The following is a 27,565-nucleotide window of genomic DNA, read 5'->3' as shown; positions in this document are numbered from 1 at the left end:
CTACATCACTCCAAGCTGCATTAGGTTCTGATCTACCAGGATGGGCGTTTGACATAGTCTGGATGCAGTCGGGGCACTGAATATGCATCAGCAATGTAAAGAGGTGGGGTGAATGAGTGGGGAAAAGTACATTTGACACAAGTGACCTTCATAATAAATCAAATCAAATGTTATTTGTCACCTACATATGTTATTGCGGGTGTAGCGAAATGCTTGTGTTCCTAGCTCCAACAGTGCAGTAATATCTAACAATTTCACAACAAATACCTAATACACACAAATCTAAGTAATGGAATTAGAATATATACATATATGGATGAGCGATGTCAGAGCAGCATAGACAGATACAGTAGAATAGGATAGAATACAGTATATACATATGAGATGAGTAATGCCAGATATGTAAACATTATTAAAGTGACTAGTGTTCCATTCCTTAAAGTGGCCAATGATTTCAAGTCTGTGTATGTAGGCAGCAGCCTCTCTGTGTTAGTGATGGCTATTTAACAGTCTGATGGCCTTGAGTTTGAAAAACAGCTTCTGTCTCGGTCCCAGCTTTGATGCACTTGTACTGACCTCGCCTTCTGGATGATAGTGGGGTGAACAGGCAGTGGCTTGGGTAATAACAAAGAACAAATGTGTGTGCCTGAGGGGAAATTCACTTTCATACAGCCAAATGGGGTGAGAAATTACACCAATATCAGTGGACAATTTGCACTAATGTTAATAAACATGGATTTATGTTTTTTAACGTGGTCAACGTCACTTCCTCTTGAATTTGCAGACGTGTTGCTGTGCGTTTTGTTGCCAACTTTACTTTGCTAGCTTTGCTTTGCTAGCTGACAACTTTACGTTTATATTTTTAGTTTTTCCATCACAACTTTTTTCCCTCATTCAACTTTTTCACTCCGGACGCTTTATCTGGACATGGTTCGTCAGCACCTTCAACAGCCGAAGCTAAGTAGTAACTTTAACATGATGTCTTCTAACTGCATTCGCTGTACTCATAATATACAGGAGAATGATCGCCTAACGGCGAGGATAGCTATGCTGCAAGCCCAGCTTCAGACGCAATCGTTAGGCAAGGGTAATTTCAGTGTAGGAAAGGGTGAAACAGCGTCTGTGCCACCAGTAAGTAGAGATAGTAACGTTAGTATAAATCCCCCCGCACTGTCCCCGCAGCCGGACAATTTTCTCATGGCTTCTGGAGGGAAATGCTGTTGAATGCTCAACCGGTGTCGCTCATTCAGCCGACAGAAACTTTCAACCGGTTTTCCCCATTGAGTAGCGAGTCGGAGTCTGAGGCCGAGTCTTCTCTTGTCTCTACTCCTCCCGTTACGGGGTCTGAGACGCCGAAGGCTCCCACCATTAGCTCTGACAAATTGAAAACCCTAGTCATTGGCGACTCCATTACCCGCAGTATTAGACTTAAAACGAATCACCCAGCGATCATACACTGTTTACCAGGGGGCAGGGCTACCGACGTTAAGGCTAATCTGAAGATGGTGCTGGCTAAAACTGGCGAGTGTAGAGAGTATAGAGATATTGTTATCCATATCGGCACCAACGATGTTAGGATGAAACAGTCAGAGGTCACCAAGCGCAACATAGCTTCAGCCTGTAAATCAGCTAGAAAGATGTGTCGGCATCGAGTAATTGTCTCTGGCCCTCTCCCAGTTAGGGGGAGTGACGAGCTCTACAGCAGAGTCTCACAACTCAATCGCTGGTTGAAAACTGTTTTCTGCCCCTCCCAAAAGATAGAATTTGTAGATAATTGGCCCTCTTTCTGGGACTCACCCACAAACAGGACCAAGCCTGACCTGCTGAGGAGTGACGGACTCCATCCTAGCTGGAGGGGTGCTCTCATCTTATCTACMAACATAGAYAGGGCTCTAACTCCWCTAGCYCCACAATGAAATAGGGTGCAGGCCAGGCAGCAGGCTGTTAGCCAACCTGCCAGCTTAGTGGAGTCTGCCAGTAGCACAGTCAGTGTAGTCAGCTCAGCCATCCCCATTGAGACTGTGTCTGTGCCTCGACCTAGGTTGGGCAAAACTAAACATGGCGGTGTTCGCCTTAGCAATCTCATTAGGATAAAGACCTCCTCCATTCCTGCCATTATTGAAAGAGATCGTGATACCTCACATCTCAAAATAGGGTTACTTAATGTTAGATCCCTCACTTCAAAGGCAGTTATAGTCAATTAACTAATCACTGATCATAATCTTGATGTGATTGGCCTGACTGAAACATGGCTTAAGCCTGATGAATTTACTGTGTTAAATGAGGCCTCACCTCCTGGTTACACTAGTGACCATATCCCCCGTGCATCCCGCAAAGGCGGAGGTGTTGCTAACATTTACGATAGCAAATTTCAATTTACAAAAAAAAAAATGACGTTTTCGTCTTTTGAGCTTCTAGTCATGAAATCTATGCAGCCTACTCAATCACTTTTTATAGCCACTGTTTATAGGCCTCCTGGGCCATATACAGCGTTCCTCTCTGAGTTCCCTGAATTCCTATCAGACCTTTTAGTCATAGCAGATCATATTCWAATTTTTGGTGATTTTAATATTCATATGGAGAAGTCCACAGACCCACTCCAAAAGTCTTTCGGAGCCATCATCGACTCAGTGGGTTTTGTCCAACATGTCTCTGGACCTACTCACTGCCACAGTCATACTCTGGACTTAGTTTTGTCCCATGGAATAAATGTTGTAGATCTTAATGTTTTTCCTCATAATCCTGGACTGTCGGACCACCATTTTATTACGTTTGCAATCGCAACAAATAATCTGCTCAGACCCCAACCAAGGAGCATCAAAAGTCGTGCTATAAATTCTCAACAATCACAAAAATTCCTTGATGCCTTCCAGACTCCTTCTGCCTACCCAAGGACGTCAGAGGACAAAAATCAGTTAACCACCTAACTGAGGAACTCAATAACCTTGCGCAATACCCTAGATGCAGTGCACCCCTAAAAACGAAAAACATTTGTCATAAGAAACTAGCTCCCTGTATACAGAAAATACCCGAGCTTTGAAGCAAGCTTCCAGAAAATTGGAACGGAAATGGCGCCACACCAAACTGGAAGTCTTCCGACTAGCTTGGAAAGACAGTACCGTGCGTACCAGAAGCCCTCACTGCTGCTCGATCATCCTACTTTTCCACTTAATTGAGGAAAATAAGAACAATCCAAAATTTCTTTTTTGATACTGTTGCAAACTAACTAAAAGCAGCATTCCCCAAGAGAGGATGGCTTTCACTTCAGCAGTAAAAATTCATGAATCTTTGAAAGATCATGATCATTAGAAAGCAAATTATGGACTCCTCTTTAAATCTGCGTATTCCTCCAAAGCTCAATTGCCTGAGTCTGCACAACTCTGCCAGGACCTAGGATCAAGGGAGACACTCAAGTGTTTAGTACTATATCTCTTGACACAATGATGAAAATAATCATGGCCTCTAAACCTTCTAGCTGCATACTGGATCCTATTCCTACTAAACTACTAAAAGAGCTGCTTCCTGTGCTGGCCTCATATGTTGAACATAATAAACGGCTCCTATCCACCGGATGTGTACCAAACTCACTAAAAGTGGCAGTAATAAAGCCTCTCTTGAAAAAGGCCAAACCTTGACCCGAAAATATAAAAAACTATCGGCCTATATCGAATCTTCCATTCCTCCTCTAAAATTTTAGAAAAAGCTGTTGCGCAGCAACTCACTGCCTTCCTGAAGACAAACAATGTATACAAATGCTTCAGTCTGGTTTTAGACCCCATCATAGCACATCATAGCACCTTTAATGGCGTCAGACCGAGGCTCTGCATCTGTCCTCGTGCTACTAGACCTTAGTGCTGCCTTTGACACCATCGATCACCACATTCTTTTGGAGAGACGGAAACCCAAATTGGTCTACACGGACAAGTTCTGGCTGGTTAGATCTTACCTGTCGAAAGATATCAGTTTGTCTCTGTGAATGGTTGTCCTCTGACAAATCAACTGTACATTTCGGTGTTCCTCAAGGTTCCGTTTTAGGACCACTATTGTTTTCACTATATATTTACCTCTTGGGATGTTATTCGAAAACATAATGTTAACTTTCACTGCTATGCGGAGACACACAGCTGTACATTTCAATGAGAACATGTGAAGCCTCAAAATTGCCCTCGCTAGAAGCCTGTGTTTCAGACATAAGGAAGTGGATGGCTGCAAACTTTCTACTTTAAACTCGGACAAAACAGAGATGCTTTCTTTCTAGGTCCCAAGAAACAAAGAGATCTTCTGTTAAATCTGACAATTAATCTTGATGGTTGTAAAGTCGTCTCAATAAAACTGTGAAGGACCTCGGCGTTACTCTTGACCCTGATCTCTCTTTTGACGAACATATCAAGACTGTTTCAGGACAGCTTTTTTCCATCTACGTAACATTGCAAAAATCAGACATTTTCTGTCCAAAAATGATGCAGAAAAATTTATCCATCATTTGTTACTTCTAGGTTAGACTACTGCAATGCTCTACTTTCCGGCTACCCGGATAAAGCACTAAATATAACTTCAGTTAGTGCTAAATACGGCTGCTAGAGATCCTGACTAGAAACCAAGAAATTTGATCATATTACTCCCAGTGCTAGCCTCCCTACACTGGCTTCCTGTTAAGGCAAGGCTGATTTCAAGGTTTTACTGTTAACCATAAAAGCGTTACATGGGCTTGCTCCACCTATCTTTCCGAGTTGGTCCTGCCGTACATACCTACACGACGCTACGTCACAAGACGCAGGCCTCCTAATTGTCCCTAGAATTTCTAAGCAAACAGCGGGAGGCAGGGCTTTCTCCTATAGATCTCCATTTTTATGGAATAGTCTGCCTACCCATGTGAGAGACGCAGACTCGTCTCAACCTTTAGTCTTTACTGAAGACTTATCTCTTCAGTAGGTCATATTGATTGAGTAGTGTCTGGCCCAGGAGTGTGAAGGTGAACGGAAAGGCTCTGGAGCAATGAACCGCCCTTGCTGTCTCTGCCTGGCCGGTTCCCCTCTCTCCACTGGGATTCTCGCCCCTAACCCTATTACGGGCTGAGTCACTGGCTTACTGGTCTCTTTCATGCCGTCCCTAGGAGGTGCGTCACTTGAGTGGGTTGAGTTACTGACTGGATCTTCCTGTCTGGGTGCCCCCTTGTTTGTGCTGTGTGGAGATCTTGTGGGCTATACTCGGCCTTGTCTCAGGACTGTAAGTTGGTGGTTGAAGATATCCCTCTAGTGGTGTGGGGGCTGTGCTTTGGCAGAGTGGGTGGGGTTATATCCTTCCTGTTTGGCCCTGTCCGGGGTATCATCGGATGGGCCACAGTGTCTCCTGACCCCTCCTGTCTCAGCCTCCAGTTATATGCTGCAGTAGTTTATGTGTCGGGGCTAGGGTCAGTTGGTTATACCTGGAGTACTTCTCCTATCTTATCCAGTGTCCTGTGTGAATTTAGTATGCTCTCTCTAATTTCTCGTTCTCTCTTTCTTTCTCTCTCTTCGGAGAACCTGAGCCCTAGGACCATACGTCACGGCAAACGGGCATGATGGACTCCTTGCTGTCCCCAGTCCACCTGGCCTTGCTGCTGTTCCATTTCCTTTTGCCTGCTGTTATGGAACCCCTACCTGTTCAACTCTTAATGATCGGCTATGAAAAGCCAACTGACTTTTATTCCTGATTATTATTTGACCATGCTTGTCATTTTTGAACATTTGAAAATCTTGGCTCTCTCTAATTCCTCTCTTCTCTCTTCTTCTTCTCTTCTGGAGGACCGGAGCCCTAGGACCATACGTCAGGACTACCGGCATGATGACTCCTTGCTGTCCCAGTCCGCCTGGCCCGCTGCTATTCCAGTTTCAACTGTTCTGCCTGCGGTTATGGAACCCTACCTGTCCCAGACCTGCTGTTTTTCAATTCTTAATGATCGGCTATGAAAAGCCAACTGACATTTATTCCTGATTATTATATTGACCCTGCTTGTCATTTTATAACATTTTGAAAATCTTGGCTCTCTCTAATTCTCTCTTCTCTCTCTCTCTTTCTCTCTCTCGGAGGACCTGAGCCCTGGGACCGTGCGTCGGGGCTGCCGGGCGTGATGGCTCCTTGCGTCCTCCAGTCCACCTGCCTTGCTTGCTATTCCAGTTTCAGCTGTTCTGCCTGCGGTTATGGAACCGCCACCTGTCCCGGACCTGCTATTTTCAACTCTTGATGATCGGCTATTGAAAACCAACTGAAAATTATTCATGATATTATATTGACCATGCTTGTTACTTATGACATTTTGAACATCTTGGCATAATTCTGTATAATCAATCCACCCAGCACAGCCAGAAGAGGACTGGCCACCCCTCTAGCCTGGTTCCTCTCTAGGTTTCTTCCTAGGTTTTGCTTTCTAGGATTTTTTCCTAGCCACCGTGCTTCTACACCTGCATTGCTTGCTGTTTGGTTTAGGCTGGTGTCTGTACAGCACTTCGAGATATTAGCTGATGTACGAAGGGCTATATAAAATATAACTTGATTTGATTTGATGATGATGGAACTATTCCCGTTTGCTGACGTGATGAACGCTTGGGACATAAATATTTACTATCTAAACCGTGTGTGACCTCTCACCTATCTGGCTGTACAAGTGTTCTTCCTAACCGTCCCTCAAACAGCTCTCTGACTGAGCTCCACCCCACTTGGTCGTCAGAGGAAGGAGGCTGGAGGGATGGAAGGATGAAATAGTCAGTCATTCAATAAAGTGTAGAGCTGCTGTCTGACAAATCACTATTTTAGTAGTTCATAAAGTAAATAAGGCTTATGACTGCTGAATACCAACTATCAATCACTTAGATCATGTATTTGCAGGTAGAGAACATCCTTGGGACGTCCCTAGCCGGTTGAATTGACATTTAAAATGGTTAAGGTTAGGGTTTAAGGTGTTTAGGGTAGGGATGTTCAAGGATTCCAGATAGCATTGACATCGTGACTTCTTCTGTCTCTTTTACATAGCAGGTGTAAAAGAACACAGACAAGACAAGTAGGCACGCAATGGATATTGGTCATTACGTTTTAAGCGCTAAACTATGTTGTAATATTGGCGCTTATCTTGTAAACTACACTCTATTACAGTCACACATTTTCAGGCTGGATCTGATTTATCTCTCGAGGAACTACAACTCCCTACTACATCACACAGTTCAGGCTGGGTCTGATTTATCTCTAGAGAAACTACAACTCCCTACTACATCACACAGTTCAGGCTGGATCTGATTTATCTCTAGAGAAACTACATCTCCCTACTACATCACACAGTTCAGGCTGGGTCTCGTTCTCCAAACACATGTTTTATTTTTCTCAATTAAATGATGTCACAATGCAGAATGTTTTAACTATTAGCCTTGTATTTTAATGATGTCACAATGTTGAATGTTTTTCTTATTTCACCTTTATTTAACCAGGTAGGCAAGTTGAGAACAAGTTCTCATTTACAACTGTGACCTGGCCAAGATAAAGCAAAGCAGTGCGACACAACAACACATAGTTACACATGGGATTAATAAAAGTACAGTCGATAACACAATAGAAAAATCTATATACAGTGTGGGCAAATGTAGTAAGATTAGGGAGGTAAGGCAATAAATAGGCCATAGTGGCGAAATAATTACAATTTAGCATTAACACTGGGGTGATAGAGGTGCAGAAGATGATGTGCAAGTAGAGATACTGGGGTGCAAAGGAGCAACAAAAATAAATAACAATATGGGGATGAGGTAGTTGGGTGGGCTATTTATAGATGGGCTGTGTACAGGTGCAATGATCGGTAAGCTGCTCTGATAGCTGATACTTAAAGTTAGTGAAGGAGCTATAAGTCTCCAGCTTCAGTGATTTTTGCAATTCGTTCCAGTCATTGGCAGCAGAGAACTGGAAGGAGAGGCAGCCAAAGGAGGAGTTGGCTTTGGGGATGACCAGTGAAATATACCTGCTGGAGTGCGTGCTACGGGTGGGTGCTGCTACAGTGACCAGTGAGCTGAGATAAGGCGGGGCTTTACCTAGCAGAGACTTATAGATGACCTGGAGCCAGTGGGTTTGACGACGAATATGAAGCGAGGGCCAGCCAACGAGAGCATACAGGTCGAAGTGGTGGGTAGTATATGGGGCTTTGGTGACAAAATGGATGGCCCTGTGATAAACTGCATCCAATTTCCTGAGTAGAGTGTTGGAGGCTATTTTGTAAATGACATCGCCGACGTCAAGGATCGGCAGAAAAGTCAGTTTTACGAGGGTATGTTTGGCAGCATGAGTGAAGGATTCTTTGTTGCGAAATTGGACGCCGATTCTAGATTTCATTTTGGATTGGAGATGCTTAATGTGAGTCTGGAAGGAGAGTTTACAGTCTAAGCCGACACCTAGGTATTTGTAGTTGTCCACATATTCTAAGTCAGAACCGTCCAGAGTAGTGATGCTGGACGGGCGGGCAGGTTGAAGAGCATGCATTTAGTTGGAGGCCACGGAAGGAGAGTTGTATGGCATTGAAGCTTGTCTGGAGGTTAGTTAACACAGTGTCCAAAGAAGGCCAGATGTATACAGAATGGTATCGTCTGCGTAGAGGTGGATCAGAGAATCACCAGCAGCAAGAGCAACATCATTGATGTATACAGAGAAAAGAGTCGGCCCGAGAATTGAACAATGTGGCATCCCCATAGAGACTGCCAGAGGTCCGGACAACAGGCCCTCCGATTTGACACACTGAACTCTATCAGAGAAGTAGTTGGTGAACCAGGTGAGGCAGTAATTTGAGAAACCAAGGCTGTTGAGTCTGCCGATAAGAATGTGGTGATTGACAGAGTCGAAAGCCTTGGCCAGGTCGATGAATACAGCTGCACAGCATTGTTTCTTATCGATGGCGGTTATGATATCGTTTAGGACCTTGAGCGTGGCTGAGGTGCACCCATGACCAGCTCGGGAAACCAGATTGCATAGGTACGGTGAGATTCAAAATGGTCGGTGATCTGTTTGTTAACTTGGCTTTCAAAGACCTTAAAAAGGCAGGGTAGGATATTTATGGGTCTGTAGCAGTTTGGGTCTAGAGTGTCTCCCCCTTTGAAGAGAGGGATGACCACAGCAGCTTTCCAATCTTTGGGGATCTCAGATGATACGAAAGAGAGGTTGAACATGCAAGTAATAGGGGTTGCAACAATTTCGGCTGATCATTTTAGAAAGAGAGGGTCCAGATTGTCTAGCAGCTCTTTCAGAACATCAGCTATCTGGATTTGGGTGAAGGAGAAATGGGGGAGGCTTGGGCAAGTTGCTGTGGGGGGGTGCAGGGCTGTTGACCAGGGTAGGGGTGGCCAGGTGGAAAGCATGGCCAGCCGTAGAAAAATGCTTATTGAAATTCTCAATTATTGTGGATTTATCTGTGGTGACAGTGTTTCCTAGCCTCAGTGCAGTGGGCAGCTGGGAGGAGGTGCTCTTATTCTCCATGGACTTTATAGTGTCCCAGAACTTTTTGGAGTTTGCGCTGCAGGATGCAAATTTCTGTTTGAAAAAGCTAGCCTTTACTTTCCTAACTGCCTGTGTATATTTGTTCCTAACTTCCCTGAAAAGTGGCATATCGCGGGGGCTATTCGATGCTAATGCAGTACGCCACAGAATGTTTTTCGCTGGCCAAGAGCAGTCAGATCTGGAGTGAACCACGGGCTAAATCTGTTCCTAGTTCAATTTGTTTTTAACGGGGCATGCTTATTTAAGATTGTGAGGAAAGCACTTTTAAATAATAACCAGGCATCTTATACTGACAGAATGAGGTCAACATCCTTCCAGGATACCCGTGCCTGCTCGCTGAAGTGTTTTAGGGAGCGTTTGACAGTGATGAGGGGTGGTCGTTTGACCGCATACCCATTACGGACGCAAGCAATGAGGCAGTGATCGCTGAGATCCTGGTTGAAGACAGCAGAGGTGTATTTAGAGGGCAGGTTGGTTAGGATGATATAAGGGTGCCTGTGTTTACGGATTTGGGGTTGTACCTGGTAGGTTCATTGATAATTTGTGTGAGATTGAGGGCATCAAGCTTAGATTGTAGGATGGCCGGGGTGTTAAGGATTTCCCAGTTTAGGTCACCTAACAGCACGAGGTCTTAAGATAGATGGGTGGCAATCAATTCACATATGGTGTCTAGGGCACAGCTGGGGGCAGAAGGTGGTCTATGGCAAGCGGCAACGGCGAGAGACTTGTTTCTGGAAAGGTGGATTTTTAAAAGTAGAAGCTCAAATTGTTTGGGCACAGACCTGGATAGCAAGACAGAACTCTGCACGCTATCTCTGCAGTAGATTGCATCTCCCTTTGGCAGTTCTATCTTGTCAAAAAATGTTATAGTTAGGGATGGAAATTTCAGGGGTTTTGGTGGCCTTCCTAAGCCAGGATTCTGGGTTGGCAGAGTGTGCTAAAGCAGTGAATAAAACAAACTTAGGGAGGAGGCTTCCAATGTTAACATGCATGAATCCAAGGCTTTTTCTTTTACAGAAGTCAACAAATGAGAACGCCTGGGGAATGGGAGTGATGCTGGAGGATGTAGGGCCTGGATTAACCTCTACATCACCAGAGGAGCAGAGGAGGAGTAGGATAAGGGTACGGCTAAAGGCTATAAGAACTGGTCGTCTAGTACGTTCGGAAAAGAGAGTAGAAGGAGCAGATTTCTGTGCGCGGTAGAATAGATTCAATGCATAATGTACAGACAAAGGTATGGTAGGATGTGAATACAATGGCGGTAAACCTAGGCATTGAGTGATGATGAGAGAGGTATTGTCTCTAGAGACATCAATTAAACCAGGTGAGGTCACCGCATGTGTGGGAGGTGGGACAAGAGGGTTAGCTGAGGCATATTGAGCAGGGCTGGAGGCTCTACAGTGAAATAAGACAATAATCACTAACCAAAACAGCAATGGACAAGGCATATTGATGCTAGGGAGAGGCATGCGTAGCCGAGTGATCATAGGGTTTAATGAGTAGCTGGACGGGCTGGAGACACGGTGATTCAGACAGCTAGCGGGCCGGGGCTAGCAGGCAAGCAGATGGGCCTTAGAGGGACGTCGCGACAGAAGAAGTCTGTTGTAGCCCCTTCGTGCGGTTACGTCGGCAGATCAGTCATGATGGATCAGCAGGGCTCCGTGTAGTAAAAGGGTCCAGGCCAATTGGCAGAATAGGTATAGTAGCCAAAGAAATTGTCTGATGGACCTCTTTCAGCTAACAGTCCGGTATGCTCTAGATAAGCTAGCGGGCCGCGGCTAGCAGGCTAGCAGATAAGCATTCAGGGGACGTCGCGACGTAGGGGCCTGTTGAAAACCCCCCTCGGGCGGATTACGTCGGTAGTCCAGTCGTGATGGATCGGCGGGGCTCCGTGTCGTCAATAAAATGGGTCCAGGCCAATTGGCAAAATAAGTATTGTAGCCCAAGGTGTGACTGATGGACCTCTTAGCTCCAGGCTAATTGGTGCTTGCTGTGGGACAGGGTTGTTAGCCAGGAGAAGCCAATCAGGATAGCAGCTAGCTAGCTGCGATGATCCAGGTGAAAAGGTTCAGAGCTTGTGGTAGGAATCCGGAGATATGGAGAAAGCGAGTCCGATAAGCTCTGGATTGAATCACGCTGTGCAGTCTGGCAGGAGTTGTCCAGGCTAAAGGTTAGCTGATGACCGCTAGCAGTGGCTAGTTGACCACTAGCTAGTAGCTAGTTAGCTGGCTAGCTTCTGTTGGGGGTTCTGGTTCTAAAATAAAGAAAATAGCAGATCCATACCACATTGGATGAGGCGTGTTGCAGGAGACTATGTTGAAGTTGAGGTTAAGAAAAATATAAAAAATATATGCGAAGAAAAAAGAAAGATATATATAAAGATATATACACGGGACACGACAAGACGAAGACAAAAGACGCCTGACTGCAACGCCATCTTCGAATTAGCCATGTAGATGGATATATTGAACAGACTAGGTCTATACTGCTCCTACATGGTGTAACAATACATCATGTAGATGTATATAATGAACAGACTAGGTCTATACTGCTCCTACATGGTGTAACAATACATCATGTAGATGTATACTACCGTTCAAAAGTTTGGGGTCACTTAGAAATGTCCTTGTTTTTGAAAGAAAAGCAATTTCTTTGTAAACAGTGTGCGGGCCTTCTTGTTCTTTAATGAAGCTTTTGTAAACAGTGTACTGGCTTTCTTGTTCTTTAACTACAATGCTTTTGTAAACAGTGTTTTTGCATGCAGCAATTCAACCATGAAGGCCTAATTCACAGTTTCCTCTGAACAGTTGATGTTGAGATGGGTCTGTTACTTGAACTCTGTGAAGCATTTATTTGGGCTGCAATCTGAGGTGCAGTTAACTCTAATGAACGTACCTTCTGCAGCAGAAGTAACTCTGGGTCTTCCTTTCCTGTGGCAATCCTCATGAGAGCCACCCATACCTTGTCACAACACAACGGATTGGCTCAAATGCATTAAGAAGGAAAGAAAAACCACAAATTAACATTTCACTAGGCACACCTGTTAATTGAAATGAATTCCAGGTGGCTACCTCATGAAACCGGTTAAGAGAATGCCAAGAGTGTGCAAAGCTGTCATAAAGGCAAAGGGTGACTGCTTTGAAGAATATCAAATATATAATATATTTTGATTTGTTTAACACTTTTTTGGTTACTACATGATTCCATATGTGTAATTTCATACTTTTGATGTCTTCACTGTTATTCTACAATGTAAAAAATAGTAAAAATAAAGTAAAACCCTTGAATGAGTAGGTGTGTCCAAACCTTTGACTGGTACTGTATGTAAATGTGATATTTCAGTTGTTGTTTATGTTATATTTGAAACATTTATAAAAACCTGTTTTTGCTTTGTCATTATGGGGTATTGTGATGTCATTATGGGGTATTGTGATGTCATTATGGGGTATTGTGTGTAGATTGAGGGTAAAATATTGATTTAATTCATTTTAGAATAACATAGCAAAATGTGGAAAAAGTGATGGGGTCTGAAAACATTCCAAATGCACTGTATATATAGTGGCAGTACTCAGTGACATCACTTCCTGAAACAGGAGGTACAAATATAACATAGGTTCACAATATCAACATTCAATGTATCAAAATATACAGTGGGGAGAACAAGTATTTGATACACTGATGATTTTGCAGGTTTTCCTACTTACAAAGCATGTAGAGGTTTTTATCATAGGTACACTTCAACTGTGAGAGATGGAATCTAAAAAATCCAGAAAATCACATTGTAAGTATTTGATACATCAGAAAAGCAGAACTTAATATTTGGTACAGAAACCTTTGTTTGCAATTCCAGAGATCATACGTTTCCTGTAGTTCTTGACCAGGTTTGCACACACTGCAGCAGGGATTTTGGCCCACTCCTCCATACAGACCTTCTCCAGATCCTTCAGGTTTCGGCGCTATCTCTGGGCAATACGGACTTTCAGCTCCCTCCAAAGATTTTCTATTGGGTTCAGGTCTGGAGACTGGCTAGGCCACTCCAGGACCTTGAGATGCTTCTTACGGAGCCACTCCTTAGTTGCCCTGGCTGTAAGTTTCGGGTCGTTGTCATGCTGGAAGACCCAGCCACGACCCATCTTCAATGTTCTTACTGAGGGAAGGAGGTTGTTGGCCAAGATCTCGCGATACATGGCCCCAATCCATCCTCCCTCAATACGGTGCAGTCGTCCTGTCCCCTTTGCAGAAAGCATCCCCAAAGAATGAATGTTTCCACCTCCATGCTTCACGGTTGGATGGTGTTCTTGGGGTTGTACTCATCCTTCTTCTTCCTCCAACACGGCGAGTGGAGTTTTAGACCAAAAATCTCTATTTTTGTCTCATCAGACACATGACCTTCTCCCATTCCTCCTCTGGATCATCCAGATGGTCATTGGCAAACTTCAGACGGGCCTGGACATGTGCTGGCTTGAGCAGGGGGACCTTGCGTGCGCTGCAGGATTTAATCCATGACGGCGAGTGTGTTACTAATGGTTTTCTTTGAGAGACTGTGGTCCCAGCTCTCTTCAGGTCATTGACCAGGTCCCTGCCGTGTAGTTCTGGGCTGATCCTCACCTTCCTCATGATCATTGATGCCCACGAGGTGGATCTTGCATGGAGCCCCAGACCGAGGGTGATTGACGTCATCTGAACTTCTCCATCTTTCCTAATATTGCGCCAACAGTTGTTGCTCTCACCAAGGCCTTGCCTATTGTCCTGTAGCCCATCCCAGCCTTGTGCAGGTCTACAATTTATCCCTGATGTCCTCACACAGCTCTCTGGTCTTGGCCATTGTGGAAGGTTGGAGTTGTTTGATTGAGTGTGTGGACAGGTGTCTTTTTATACAGGTAACGAGTTCAAACAGGTGGCAGTTAATACAGGTAATGAGTGGAGAACAGGAGGCTCTTAAAGAAAAACTAAACAGGTCTGTAGAAGCCGGAATGCTTACTGGTTGGTAAGGTGGATCAAAATACTTATGTCATGCAATAAATGCAATTAATTACTCAAAAATCATACCATGTGATTTTCTGGAGTTTTTGTTTTAGATTCCGTCTCTCACAGTTGAAGTGTACCTATGATAAAATGACAGCCTCTACATGCTTTGTAAGTAGGAAACCTGCAAAATCGGCAGTGTGTCAAATACTTCTCCCCACTGTATGACAAGCTGGAAGTGGAAACGCCAGTCCAGCCACAATCCTAGAGGTTCACTGATGATCAACCTCCTCTCTTCACATCTGACTCCTGATGATCAATCTCCGCCTTCACATCTGACTCCTGATGATCAACCTCCTCCTTCACATCTGACTCCTGATGATCAACCTCCTCCTTCAATCTGAACTCAGATGATAACCTCCTCCTTCACATCTGACTCTTGATGATCAACCTCCTCCTTCACATCTGACTCCTGATGATCACACCTCCTCTTCACATCTGACTCTGATGATCAACTCCTCCTTCACATCTGACTCCAGTGATCAACCTCCTTCACATCTGACTCCTGATGATCAACTTCCTCCTTCACATCTGACTCCTGATGATCAACCTCTTCTTCACATCTGACTCCTGATTGATCAACCCCTTCCATTGACTCTGATGATCAACCTCCTCTTCACATCTGACTCCAGTGTCAAATCCAGAGAGCTTCTTTTTGGGGGAATCCCGATGGACGACGTCATCCAATGGGCCGTCATCAACCACCACGCCCCACAAGTTAATTGTCATTCAGGTTATCAATGGGTACGAGCAATGTGCAATATGTCCTGTCTTGGTAACTTGTCTCGTTCAATGGATTCATTGGCAGGTGCAAAGGGGGAACCCCATTGAAAAAACTCAGTCCATCGCAAACTGCGGCAACACTTTTGGAAGTCTTTAAACTGCATCAAAGTCTGTGGCCTGTGATGGTTGGACAAATGATAGTCCCTTATTATAACAAGAGACAAAATTCATCAATTCTGGAAGCACAATGCCAGATTCATGTCTTAAGTGTAAATTAAACAATGACTTCATAATCAATGCTTCTGGATGTTTATAACGTCCAAAAGTTATGGGGGAGTTAGAAAGTTGCAGTCAGAAGTACAGTTATACATGTAAAATTACTTTTAATCCGTCTGTCTGCATATTTCAAAACATGGCATTTGAGGGTTGCAGTGAGATACCCCTGGACGTACCTTTCTCGTCAATTAACTTAAATATTAACATAATTAAAACCTGGAAATCAACCAGTCCTCTGTTGTTAATTCAAAGAAAAGTAAAATGCTTTATTATCTAAATGTTGGAAGTCAGTGGGCAATGGAGAGAAATTAAATGGTGCTGATGCGGGCACTGGAGATGTGTGGGGTGTGTTCTAGTGGGTCTGGGCAGGTGTGATGTGTTAATGGCGATGGAGGTGTGGTCTAGTGGGTCTGGACAGGTGTGATGTAGTTAATGGAGATGGAGGTGTGGTCTAGTGGGTCTGGGCAGGTGTGATGTAGTTAATGGGATGGAGGTGTGTTCTAGTGGGTCTGGGCAGGTGTGATGTAGTAATGGTGATGTGGGTGGTGTTCTAGTGGTCTGGAGCAGGTGTGTTAAGTATGTTTATGACTGGATGGATGGAGGTGTGTTTCTAGTGGGTCTGGGCAGGTGTGATGTAGTTAATGGAGATGGGATGTGTCTAGTGGGTCTGGACAGGTGTGATGTAGTTAATGTAGATGGAGGTGTGTTCATAGTGGGTCTGGGCAGGTGTGATGTAAGTTAATGGAGATGGGGGCATGTTCTAGTGGGTTCTGGACAGGTGTGATGTAGTTAACGAGATGGAGGTGTGTTCTAGTGGGTCTGGGCAGGTGTGATGTAGTTAATGAGATGGGGGATGTGTTCTAGTTGGGTCTGGGCAGGTGTGATGTAGTTAACGGAGATGGAGGTGTGTTCTAGTGGTCTGGGCAGGTGTGATGTAGCTTAATGGAGATGGGGTGTGTGTTCTAGTTGGGTCTGGCAGGTGTGATGTAGTTAATGGCGATGTGGTGTGTTCTAGTGGGTCTGGGCAGGTGTGATGTAGTTAATGGAGATGAGGTGTGTTCTGGTGGCCTGGGCAGATGTGATGTAGTTAACGGCGATGGAGGTGTGTTCTAGTGTGGGTCTGGGCAGGTGTGATGTAGCTAATGGAGATGGGGTGTGTGTTCTAGTTGGTCTGGGCAGGTGTGATGTAGTTAATGGCGATGTGGTGTGTTTAGTGGTTTGGGCAGGTGTGATTGTGTTAATGGAATATTGAGGTGTCGTGGTGCTGGAGTCAGATGTTGATGTAGTTAATGTTTGTAGATATTGTTGTTTGTAGTGTATGTTTTGTATTGTTTATAAATTATAATAAAAAAATAAAAATCATTGCAAAGATAACACAATCAGCAGTTCTATTTGTGTTTTATTACATTAACCAAAAGAATTAGAAGAATGCCAAGTCAGGTGTGATGTAACATTGTAACCTATGATGTAAACTACATACAGAAATAACTTTCAAATGTATACCTTTAATATTAAAACCAATCGTTTGCGCTCATGACTTGAGTTATTAAAGAACACCAAGTTTTGAAATACATAACGCCATCAAACCAAAAATCAAAGAAGTTTATGCTATATGCAGTATCTTAGCCAGCCAGCTAAACATTTAGCTATTCCAATAGCTATGGTCCGAGCTGGAGCCCAACTACCGGAGACCAGTTAAACCACAATATAAGAGTTTGCAGATCAAAAGGAGCAGAAACATACATAATGATGGCAGGGAAAGCCCCGACATCCAAAAATAGATAGATTCCAGATGTCAGTCAGCTAGCGCACTAGCAGTAAGCCAAGGTTGTTAAAGTTACAAAACTCCCATAGTCTAATTCACAGAGAACATGCTCAGAAGTAGTGATGGGAACAAAGCTTCTTGAAGCATTGATGCTTTCCAGCCAATTGTGTCAAAATATAGGTTAATTACTCAAGCTTTGAGCGAAACTGAATAGAACAGCAATTATTATAGATGACGTCCACACACGTAGCGCTTGCGCAAGCGTAGCCTTCATGTCTCTACTACACCACTGGCCTTGATCGAGAGCATCAACCATGTTGCATTGTGGGTAAATTGACTGGCTGACTGATTCCTAAATAATAATGAGTAGTTTATTTATGATGTATAGTGATTGTAGATCAGTCAGTTGGCAGTCGCCTGCAGTGCGAACAAGCCCTGATTGTGTTTGGTATTGAAATGAACGAAATGAAGCTTCAGACGTCATTGATGATGTGCTGCTGATAAAGTGATACAGGCATCGGCACACTGCTTTGAATGATTGTTTAGTGATTAGGACGCATGGCTCGTAGCTCCGGTATCAAAAGTAAACATCAAATCAAATCAAATCAAATGTATTTATATAGCCCTTCGTACATCAGCTGATATCTCAAAGTGCTGTACAGAAACCAGCCTACAACTCAAACAGCAAGCAAAGCAGGTGTAGAAGCACGGTGCTAGGAAAAACTCCCTAGAAAGGCCAAAACACTAGGAAGAAACCTAGAGAGGACAGGCTATGAGGGGTGGCCAGTCCTCATCCTGTGATGTGTCGGGTGGAGATTATTAACAGAACATGGCCAAGATGTTCAAATGTTCATAAATGACCAGCATGGTCAAATAATAATAATCACAGTAGTTATCGAGGGTGTAGCAAGTCAGCACCTCAGGAGTAAATGTCAGTTGGCTTTTCATAGCCGATCAGAAAAGTTGACAAAACAAAAAGGTCCAAGCAGGTTGATTTTCTCTTTTGAGAAAATCAAGAAGGCACCAGAGGCACCACGGCAAGAAGGCACCAGAGTCTACCGTGCTAACGGGTTCCCACTAGATAACACAATCACACAGTTAATGAAAAGCATGAGGTGAAGCTTGAGCTAGATATCAGCCTAGCATGACCTTCCTAGATATCGACCTAGTGTGACCTTCCTGGTCCCGTCCCTCAAGTCAGTGAGTCAACACAGGAAGGAGCAATGAATGGATAGTTCATTTATTTCCAAAGCTGCAATGATGGGACACACACAGTATGGATGAATGATCAGTAGTGACGGGATATAAATAGCACTCACACAGCATTTCTCCATAAATCTGCCCTGTAATATAGTAACAAAAAAACGATTGAAATGTCTATCAAAGTCATTGTGATCGTATAGTGGATTTAACAATTCCTAATAATTCCTAATTGACTATAATAAAATGAGCACATTGTTTCCATGTGTCTCATATTCACTACATCAGAATAAACTGTCATCCGTTTTAGTATCAAAATATATCAAATTAACCTGGAAATGACTCAATGTCCCCCTCTGGTGGCCAAGAAGTATAATACACCTAAGCTAACAAAACCGGGCTAATACATTTGCTGGTGTTCATGAGTTATAAAACATATACTTTAAACATTTGTCATAAATTACCTGCATTGATGAGACACAGTGTGGATGAAGGATCAGTAGTCGACAGGATAAAAATAGCACTCCTAAAGACGATGCATTTTCCAGTTAGCTACCATCTTGAAAGAGGGAACTTTAGCATAAAACCCACATGGAAAACTGAGATTTGGCAAATAACATACAAAGAGAGGCTTATTTGACGCCAAACCAACAACAGTAGTTACTAAAACTTAAATTGCTAATGTATGATTTAAATGGTGGATTTTATGATGTAATGTCAACTTTATACATTTCTATCCCAGGGCCACTCCAAAAATCTGTTTTGGATTACCCAGAATCCCACACCTTTATCACTGAGTGTATTACACTGGGTGTAATGTAAACAACATGAGCAACGGTCTAAGGTACTGCATCTCAGTGCTAGAGGCGTCACTACAGACCCTGGTTCAAATCCAGGCTGTATCATAACAGGCTGTCATTGGGAGTCCCATAGGGCAGCGCACAATTGGCCCAGCATCGCCTGGGTTGGGGTTTGGCCGTCAATGTAAATAATAATTTGTTCTTAACTGACTTGCCTAGTTAAATAAAGGTTAAATATATTTAAAAAAAATCTAACTTCATTACACGGTTACACTGGCATACAAACTCGGTAGCACAGAGTTTGTATGCCATATGACGTTAAGAAATACTGCATTGTGGGTAGTATGGAAGACTTCGCAAAATAAGTTAATAAATATGTAATAACGCAAAAACATAACTGTTTGTACTTATAGGAAACCATATCGTGATAACAACTAGGTTAGTACGTTTTTAACCACACTGTGTTGTTACACTGGTGAGTAAAAACTCAAGCTCCCTACAGTTTAACTTTTTGTCTGAAAATTAAATATACATTTTACTCAACTACGTTACCCACTCCAGTCAACAGATGACGAAATGCGATTTTAAGGCAATGCTGCTAGTGTGACGTATAATCTAGTGGACGGAACGCTTCTTTCAACAGCAGCAACAGTTAGTCAGACACCTCCGTAGCTTGCTAGACAAAATAGCTGAACCAATAAAGCTCTTTAGACGCGTTCGTGTATATTAGCCACTGTGTTTTAAACCCAGATCTGTCGTGTAACGTAGTTAGTTATCCGTTTTAATATCATATTTACGGTTGTTGTTATTAGTCAGCTAGCGGGCTGGTTAAGTTAGCATTAGCCTAGCTATCTAACATTCCCGACCATGAGCTCACTGAGCTACTCTCCTGTTAAAGAAGAGGCGGTCTGCTGGACGGAGAAAGAGGGACTGTGGCTGAACGTTGTCGTGAAAGAGGAAGAGGAGGATGTCACAATACAAAAACAAGTAGAGGGTGAGGCTGTTACAGTGAAAGAAGAAGAGAAAGACGTTTCAGTGAAAGAAGAGGAAGACGCGTTCAGAGTGAAAGAGGAGGATGTTACAGTAAAAGATGAGGAGGCAGAGAAAGAGGAGGATGCAGCTTTTGGAGTGAAAGAGGAGGAGGGGGAGATGACTGTCACATTGGAAGAAGAAGAGGATGAAGAGGAGGAAACTGAATATCTGGGCTCGGTTTCCCAAAGGCATGTTAAGGCATCCAATGGTTCTAATGATGAACGTGCCCTGATTAACACTAGTAAGTACTGTCTTAAAAACAGAGGTACAAACTCTGCAGTTGTTGAATTGATGTTTGGTGTTAAAGGGGAAATTTGCAATTACTACATTCCATATTTGGACTTTTAAATTATTTATTTATAGCCATTGATTCTTGAAGAATATAACACATGCCTCATGAGCTTAGTTCAACTTAGTTCAACCCCATCAGAACCCCAAATAAGCTTTTTTTACTCAAATGTTTAGAAACAATGTAAACCAACAATGTATATCCTCAACATGGTTAAAACTATAATGTTGATATCATGGATGGTCAGTCCTTGCATCCGTAGGTCTGTCTATGCATTTGAAAGTAGTTACATTTCTCCAATCCCATCCATCTTCCACCACCTAAACAGTGGTGGAATGACAGCCTTGTTATTGTTTGAACTGCAGATTGGTTGATTTGATTTTGTGGCTTTTTTGAAGGGGCAACCTAGGATTTAAACAGCAACAAAATTGCTGCCCAGAGACTTGGTTTGGTAAACAGCTGAGGGATGGGGGCTGGAGAAATGTAACCACTCAAATTCATAGAGAAAGCTATTGTAGCAACCGTAACCCAAAACCTAGCGACCTTGTCAAGAAGTTCAGACATCTTGGCGTAACAGTTATAAGGTGTTGGCTTGTCAGTCGCTGGACCCATGTTTGCATCCAGCTCAGGGGCTCCCCCTGAATTGACTACACTATGAATACAAGGACTAGCCATCCATAAGGTCAAAATGATAGTTTTAACCATATGTCGAGGCTATACAGTACTTGTTTCTCAAACAGTGGCGTTATACAAGCTTATGATTGGTTTCCGTGGGGTAATACAGTTGAAACATTTGAGGCATTTATAAGTTATATTCTTCAAGAATCAATGGTTATATAGTAAATGGGTCTTTCTATAACTGCCAGTGTAGATTTCCTGTGGGGGTCAAATTGTTAGAGCTGTTGATAAGTCATTAGCTGTGTTAGAATACTCATACTAACCGTACTATTTGTGATGTTAATTGAGTATATAGTATGCTTATTGGTCATAGTATGATGTAGTTAGTATGCCAGAAGATCCCGGATGTCGTACTAAATTCGCCAGAATATGACGTAAACACGCAGTACGCTAGAACCCATAATGCAATTGTTCAGGAAATGGGCGTGGCTTCACATTGTTTTCAGATTTGAAGGAAATGGCGGAAAATATTCAGCCGAAGTCCAACGAGAGCCGATACAAATTCATTGTTTTAACTAATTATGACAAATGTTAAGAAAATGTTGAGCAATGTAATAAAGTAATGACTTTTCAAATAAGTTACCTTACACGTTATTTTGGCTGACAATTTGTTAGCATGTTATTACAGCAGTATGTACCGGTATGTTAACTAACTACCTAACGTCAGTTGGCTACGTATACATCAAACTTGCCAGTATATTAACTATATTCTAACTACCCAACGTTTATTGACTTGATTATTCCCGTCAATCTTAGCTAAATGGTATAGTCGTTCTCAATGGACATTCGGGTGCTTTCATAAATCCTCTCTCGCTATCTACTCCGATTTCAAAGCACTCTCGTCTGAGTACCATCAGAGCAGAATTAAAGAATTTACTAGCGCTCAACACCGGTTGAATATGACCAGGTGTCAGTAAACGGATGCAAAAAGAACAAATAAGCGTAATTTAAATGTTTTTACAGCAGTACAGTTAGTCACTCTGGATAACATGAAAACTGCCGAACCAGCTCTGATAGGGCGAGTAAAATGGTAAGAGTCTCATTTGTGTCTGGAAGTAGCTAGCAAGCTGAGGTCAGAATCAACCCAACTCCTCGGCCGGAGCGGCCAGTGGCTGAGAGAGCGAAACGGGCTGAATTTACAAACGGACAATCTGACAACGCTCTGAATTTATGAAGCACTCTGGTATTCAAGATTGAATTTAAAAACACAACCCGAAGTCGTAAAATGTCTAACTAGTAATGCGTTATGCTAACTAGCTAGCAAGAGGTTGCATAGCAACAGCACAAACTTCCGGTAGACAGGAGAAGAGCGCTCAACTGAAAGGATACGGTTCGGTTACAGTACACTACAATAAACTAATAGTATGTAGTATATACTCATTAAGTATGTAGTTACAGTATACTACAATTAACTAATAGTATGTAGTATATACTTAATGAGTATACAGTATGTTAGTATGGGTATTCAAACACAGCTATTGTATAATATTCTAATCAGCATTTATTTTTAATGCCATTACATTAAAGGCGAAACTTACCTACATTCAATAACATTTATAAATTGTTTGAAACCTTTGTCTTAAACCCTTCTCAAAGATAGAGCCTTGACGGATTTGTGAAAATGTTTTAATCATAAAACACTACTTGACTTTCCTTGTACATTTACATTTACATTTACATTTAAGTCATTTAGCAGACGCTCTTATCCAGAGCGACTTACAAATTGGTGCATTCACCTTATGACATCCAGTGGAACGGCCACTTTACAATAGTGCATCTAAATCTTTTAAGGGGGGGGGGGTGAGAAGGATTACTTTATCCTATCCTAGGTAGTGTATGTAAACTTCTGACCCACAGGGAATGTGATTTTAAAAATAAAAGCCAAAATACATCCTTATCTCTACTATTGAGGAGTCGCGACTTCGGTTGAAGGATCTAAAATCACACCTGAAAAGGCCAATGAAATCCGCGCCTGGCTGGAAGTCCCGCCTTCCACAGGTTGCTCTTCACCTCGGTGTGAACAGGAACAATTCATGCTACTAAAACAGACAATTGGAACACGAGACTGTCTTACGTTGCTCCAACTAAACTGACCCTTAGTGGTAGAGCGTGATCACCCCCTGGACTTTGTGTGGTTCTCATAGTTTCCTAATCACAAACAATGTCCTGGCTTTAGCAATGAGTAAGATGGCTAAAAGTGGAGACCGAGACAATGAAAGTTCAGACCGAGGTAAAGTTGGATTTATATTCACACATTCTGACATTGGCCAAAAGCCATTTAAAATTGTATAAATAAATAACTAATTCACTGTTTGTCACAGAAAAATAAGTAATTCAAAGTTAATTAGTGGAATTTCTTTCCTTAATGCGTTTGAGCCAATCAGTGTTGTTGTAACAAGGTAGGGTTTTCTCACTTTCTAGTAGGCTTATATTGAAGATATGGCAAATAGGAGTGGCAATGTCGTGCGCTATTATCCTCAGTCATTTTCCATCCAAGTTGTCAGACCCCGGTGGCCTGAAAAAGAAAAGGACAACCTCACACTCTAGGAGCTCAGATGCAATAATTTAATAACCTGATACCAACATTTTCACAGACAAGCTGTCTTCATCAGGGTATAATGACAAACACTGCGGGTAACTGGTTTATATTGTGTGAAAGGACACACACAAATGTCTGTAATCATGTCTGAGTGTGGCCTGATATCATTGGTTAATTTACAGATATAAGTAGAACGTGTAAAAACATAAATGGATAGCATACGGTCGTAGATACAATTTGGCTCCATAGACCTACAAACATTTTACAATGAATAGCAATATTACAATAATGGCTACGTTGAGACCGACGGGAGCAAGGCTCTTTAAATTAAAGATCCAGGCAGCCTCTTGTTTTTAACAATAAATTGTCGAGGTCACCCCCTCTCCTAGGGAGGGTGACGTGTTCGATGCCGATATAATGTAGGGACGAAATCAAGGGGTTCGCTTCCAAAAAGTGGGTCGAAACTGGATATATACGTTTTACCACAAGGACAAGTTATAAGATAAATAACTGCCTTAGTGGTGCACATGATAACACCTTTGATTGGGATCTGTTTCCCTGTTTGGGGGTGTTTGAAGGATCTACATTTACAAGTGCCATTGCATTGAGCACAGCCATTACATTTGTAGTTTCCATCCGGGAGAGGTGCAAATAGACGTTGTGCAGGAGTATTTGGGGGTGGTAAATCAGAGTTTAGTGAGAATGCAAGAATGCTTGGTTTTTGCGAGACTGTCCTTGAAAGAGATCATTTCTTGATTTTTGTACCCCCTCTCCTCTGTCAAATTGTTTTTTGCAAATTATTTTGATTCAAGAGTGAGACTCTCCTTTAGAGTCTATGTTATTAGGTCTATGTTGTTGTTAGGTGAAGTTATGGGTCCTACAGTAGGTCTATGTTATTGTTAGGTGAAGTTATGGGTCCTACAGTAGGTCTATGTTGTTAGGTGAGGTTATGGGTCCTACAGTAGGTCTATGTTGTTGTTAGGTGAAGTTATGGGTCCTTCAGTAGGTCTATGTTGTTGTTAGGTGAAGTTATGGGTCCTACAGTAGGTCTATGTTGTTGTTAGGTGAAGTTATGGGTCCTACAGTAGGTGTGTGTTACTGTTAGGATCTTCCAGTAGTTATCGATGTTACTACTAATGTGAAAACAAGACAGAATATGAGTATTGTTGCTCGCTTGACTGTATTAAGACAATTGTCAAATAATTTAACAATGTCAATTATTGTACAACTTCATGGGTTTGCTCTGGGCATCACCTTTTACCTCAAATTAACAGTGGATTTCTGCTGTTGTGGGACTTTAACCATCTGTCTGACTTTGTCGTTCACACAGGAGAGAGATGTGACTATCCTGGGTCCTCGGGGGAGTCTCAACAACATCATGATGCTGAAGATGCAGAGAAGAGTCTCTCCAGATCAGAACACCTCAAGAAACACCAGCAGAGACCTACATTGAATAATCCTTACTGCTGCTCTGACTGTGAGAAGACCTGCAAATCTAAATCAGAACTTGAAATACACCGGAGAATCCACACAGGAGAAAAGCCGTACCATTGCTCTCATTGTGGAATGAGTTTCTCTAGATCATATTCATTGAAAACACACCTGCTAATTCACACAGGAGAGAAATCTTATAGCTGTACTCAATGTGGGAAGAGTTTTACTACATCTTCCAATCTGACTAAACATCAGAAAACACACACAACAGAGAAACCTTATAGCTGTGATCAATGTGGGAAGAGTTATGTTACATCTAGCTATCTGACTTTACACCAGAGAACACACACTGGAGATAAATCTTATAGCTGTGATCAATGTGGGAGGAGTTATGTTACATCTAGCTCTCTGACAGTACACCAGAGAACACACACAGGAGAGAAACCATTTAGCTGTACTCAATGTGGGAAGAGTTTTACTACATCTAGCTCTCTGAAGGTACACAAGAGAACACACACAGGAGAGAAACCATGTACCTGTACTCAATGTGGGAAGAGTTTTACTCGGTCAAGCTCCCTGGTAATGCACCAGAGAATACACACAGGAGAGAAACCATATAGCTGTAATCAATGTGGGAAGCGTTTTACTCAGCCAAATGGACTGATATTACACCAGCGGACACACACAGGAGAGAAACCATATAGTTGTACTCAATGCGGGAAGAGTTTTATTCAGGCAAGCTGCCTGAAAGTACACCTGAGAACGCACACAGGAGAGAAATCTTAACACTGCTCTGACTGCAAAAAAGTTTTGTTAGCTTAAGTGATTTAAAATATCACCGGAGAATAGACACAGGAGAGAAACCTTATAGCTGTGATCAATGTGGGCAGAGTTGTACTACATCTAGCCATCTAATTGTACACCAGAGAACACACACAGGAGACTTTGATAAAAGTCATCAGAAAAAAAACATCAGAAAATACATAGCTGAAGGATTTGTTTTAATAATGTCACAATGTAGAACCCTAAACGTTTGTCCCCTGTTCTATTGATTTCAACATGGTATGGATATTAGCCTCAGGGGGAAAATCCATGCTCTGAAATGAAAGAGTACTATTTATGTGATTTAACAAAAAGTGACTAACAAAAAAAGAGTTACACTTACCGAGTTGGTGACCTACTTGAATCAAAATGCAGCACTTCAAAATGTAGCGATCTGTTTTCTACAAAGGTTCCTCTAACACATTATTCCCAGATTTCGTGTGGTTTTTGAGCTGTTAGTTAACAGGACGTGCAATCTCATCTCCCCCTTTTTCGCGCAATTGATTTCAACATGATATCGATGAGTGATGACAAATACAGTGGGGCAAAAAAGTATTTAGTCAGCCACCAATTGTGCAAGTTCTCCCACTTAAAAAGATGAGAGAGGCCTGTAATTTTCATCATAGGTACACTTCAACTATGACATACAAAATGAAGAAAAAAAATCAGGAAAATCACATTGTAGGATTTTTAATGAATTTATTTGCAAATTATGGTGGAAAATAAGTATTTGGTCAATAACAAAAGTTTATCTCAATACTTTGTTATATACCCTTTGTTGGCAATGACAGAGGTCAAACGTTTTCTGTAAGTCTTCACAAGGTTTTTCACACACTGTTGCTGGTATTTTGGCCATTCCTCCATGCAGATCTCCTCTAGAGCAGTGATGTTTTGGGGCTGTTGCTGGGCAACACAGACTTTCAACTCCCTCCAAAGATTTTCTATGGGGTTGAGATCTGGAGACTGGCTAGGCCACTCCAGGACCTTGCTTACGAAGCCACTCCTTCGTTGCCCGGGTGGTGTGTTTGGGATCATTGTCATGCTGAAGACCCAGCCACGTTTCATCTTCAATGCCTTGCTGATGGAAGGAGGTTTTTCACTCAAATCTCACGATACATGGCCCCATTCATTCTTTCCTTTACACAGATCAGTCGTCCTGGTCCCTTTGCAGAAAAACAGCCCCAAAGCGGGATGTTTCCACCCCCATGCTTCACAGTAGGTATGGTGTTCTTTGGATGCAACTCAGCATTCTTTGTCCTCCAAACCGACGAGTTGATCTTTTACCACAAAGTTCTATTTTGGTTTCATCTGACCATATGACATTCTCCAATCTTCTTCTGGATCATCCAAATGCTCTCTAGCAAACTTCAGACGGGCCTGGACATGTACTGGCTTAAGCAGGGGGACACGTCTGGCACTGCAGGATTCGAGTCCCTGGCGGCGTAGTGTGTTACTGATGGTAGGCTTTGTTACTTTGGTCC

At 42.6% G+C, this 27,565-nt stretch overlaps 1 protein-coding gene across 1 annotated transcript in view; it reads left to right on the top strand.

The window, feature by feature from the left end:
• Positions 1–27,148, top strand: part of LOC112080835 (zinc finger protein 180-like) — a 30,589-nt gene extending 3,441 nt beyond the window's left edge. Inside the window, exons 2-3 of the mRNA XM_024146771.2 lie at positions 20,290–20,563; positions 25,159–27,148. Of these exons, the coding sequence (XP_024002539.2) occupies positions 20,290–20,563; positions 25,159–26,048 (1,164 nt within the window). The 3' untranslated portion in view covers positions 26,049–27,148. The remainder of the gene's footprint in view (positions 1–20,289; positions 20,564–25,158) is intronic.
• Positions 27,149–27,565: the final 417 nt, after the last annotated feature.

This window comes from Salvelinus sp. IW2-2015, unplaced genomic scaffold (genome assembly GCF_002910315.2).
Source record: "Salvelinus sp. IW2-2015 unplaced genomic scaffold, ASM291031v2 Un_scaffold16525, whole genome shotgun sequence".
Lineage (NCBI taxonomy): Eukaryota > Metazoa > Chordata > Actinopteri > Salmoniformes > Salmonidae > Salvelinus > Salvelinus sp. IW2-2015.
The sequence above is the reverse complement of the archived record's forward strand: the minus strand, read 5'-3'. Positions and strand labels throughout refer to the sequence as shown.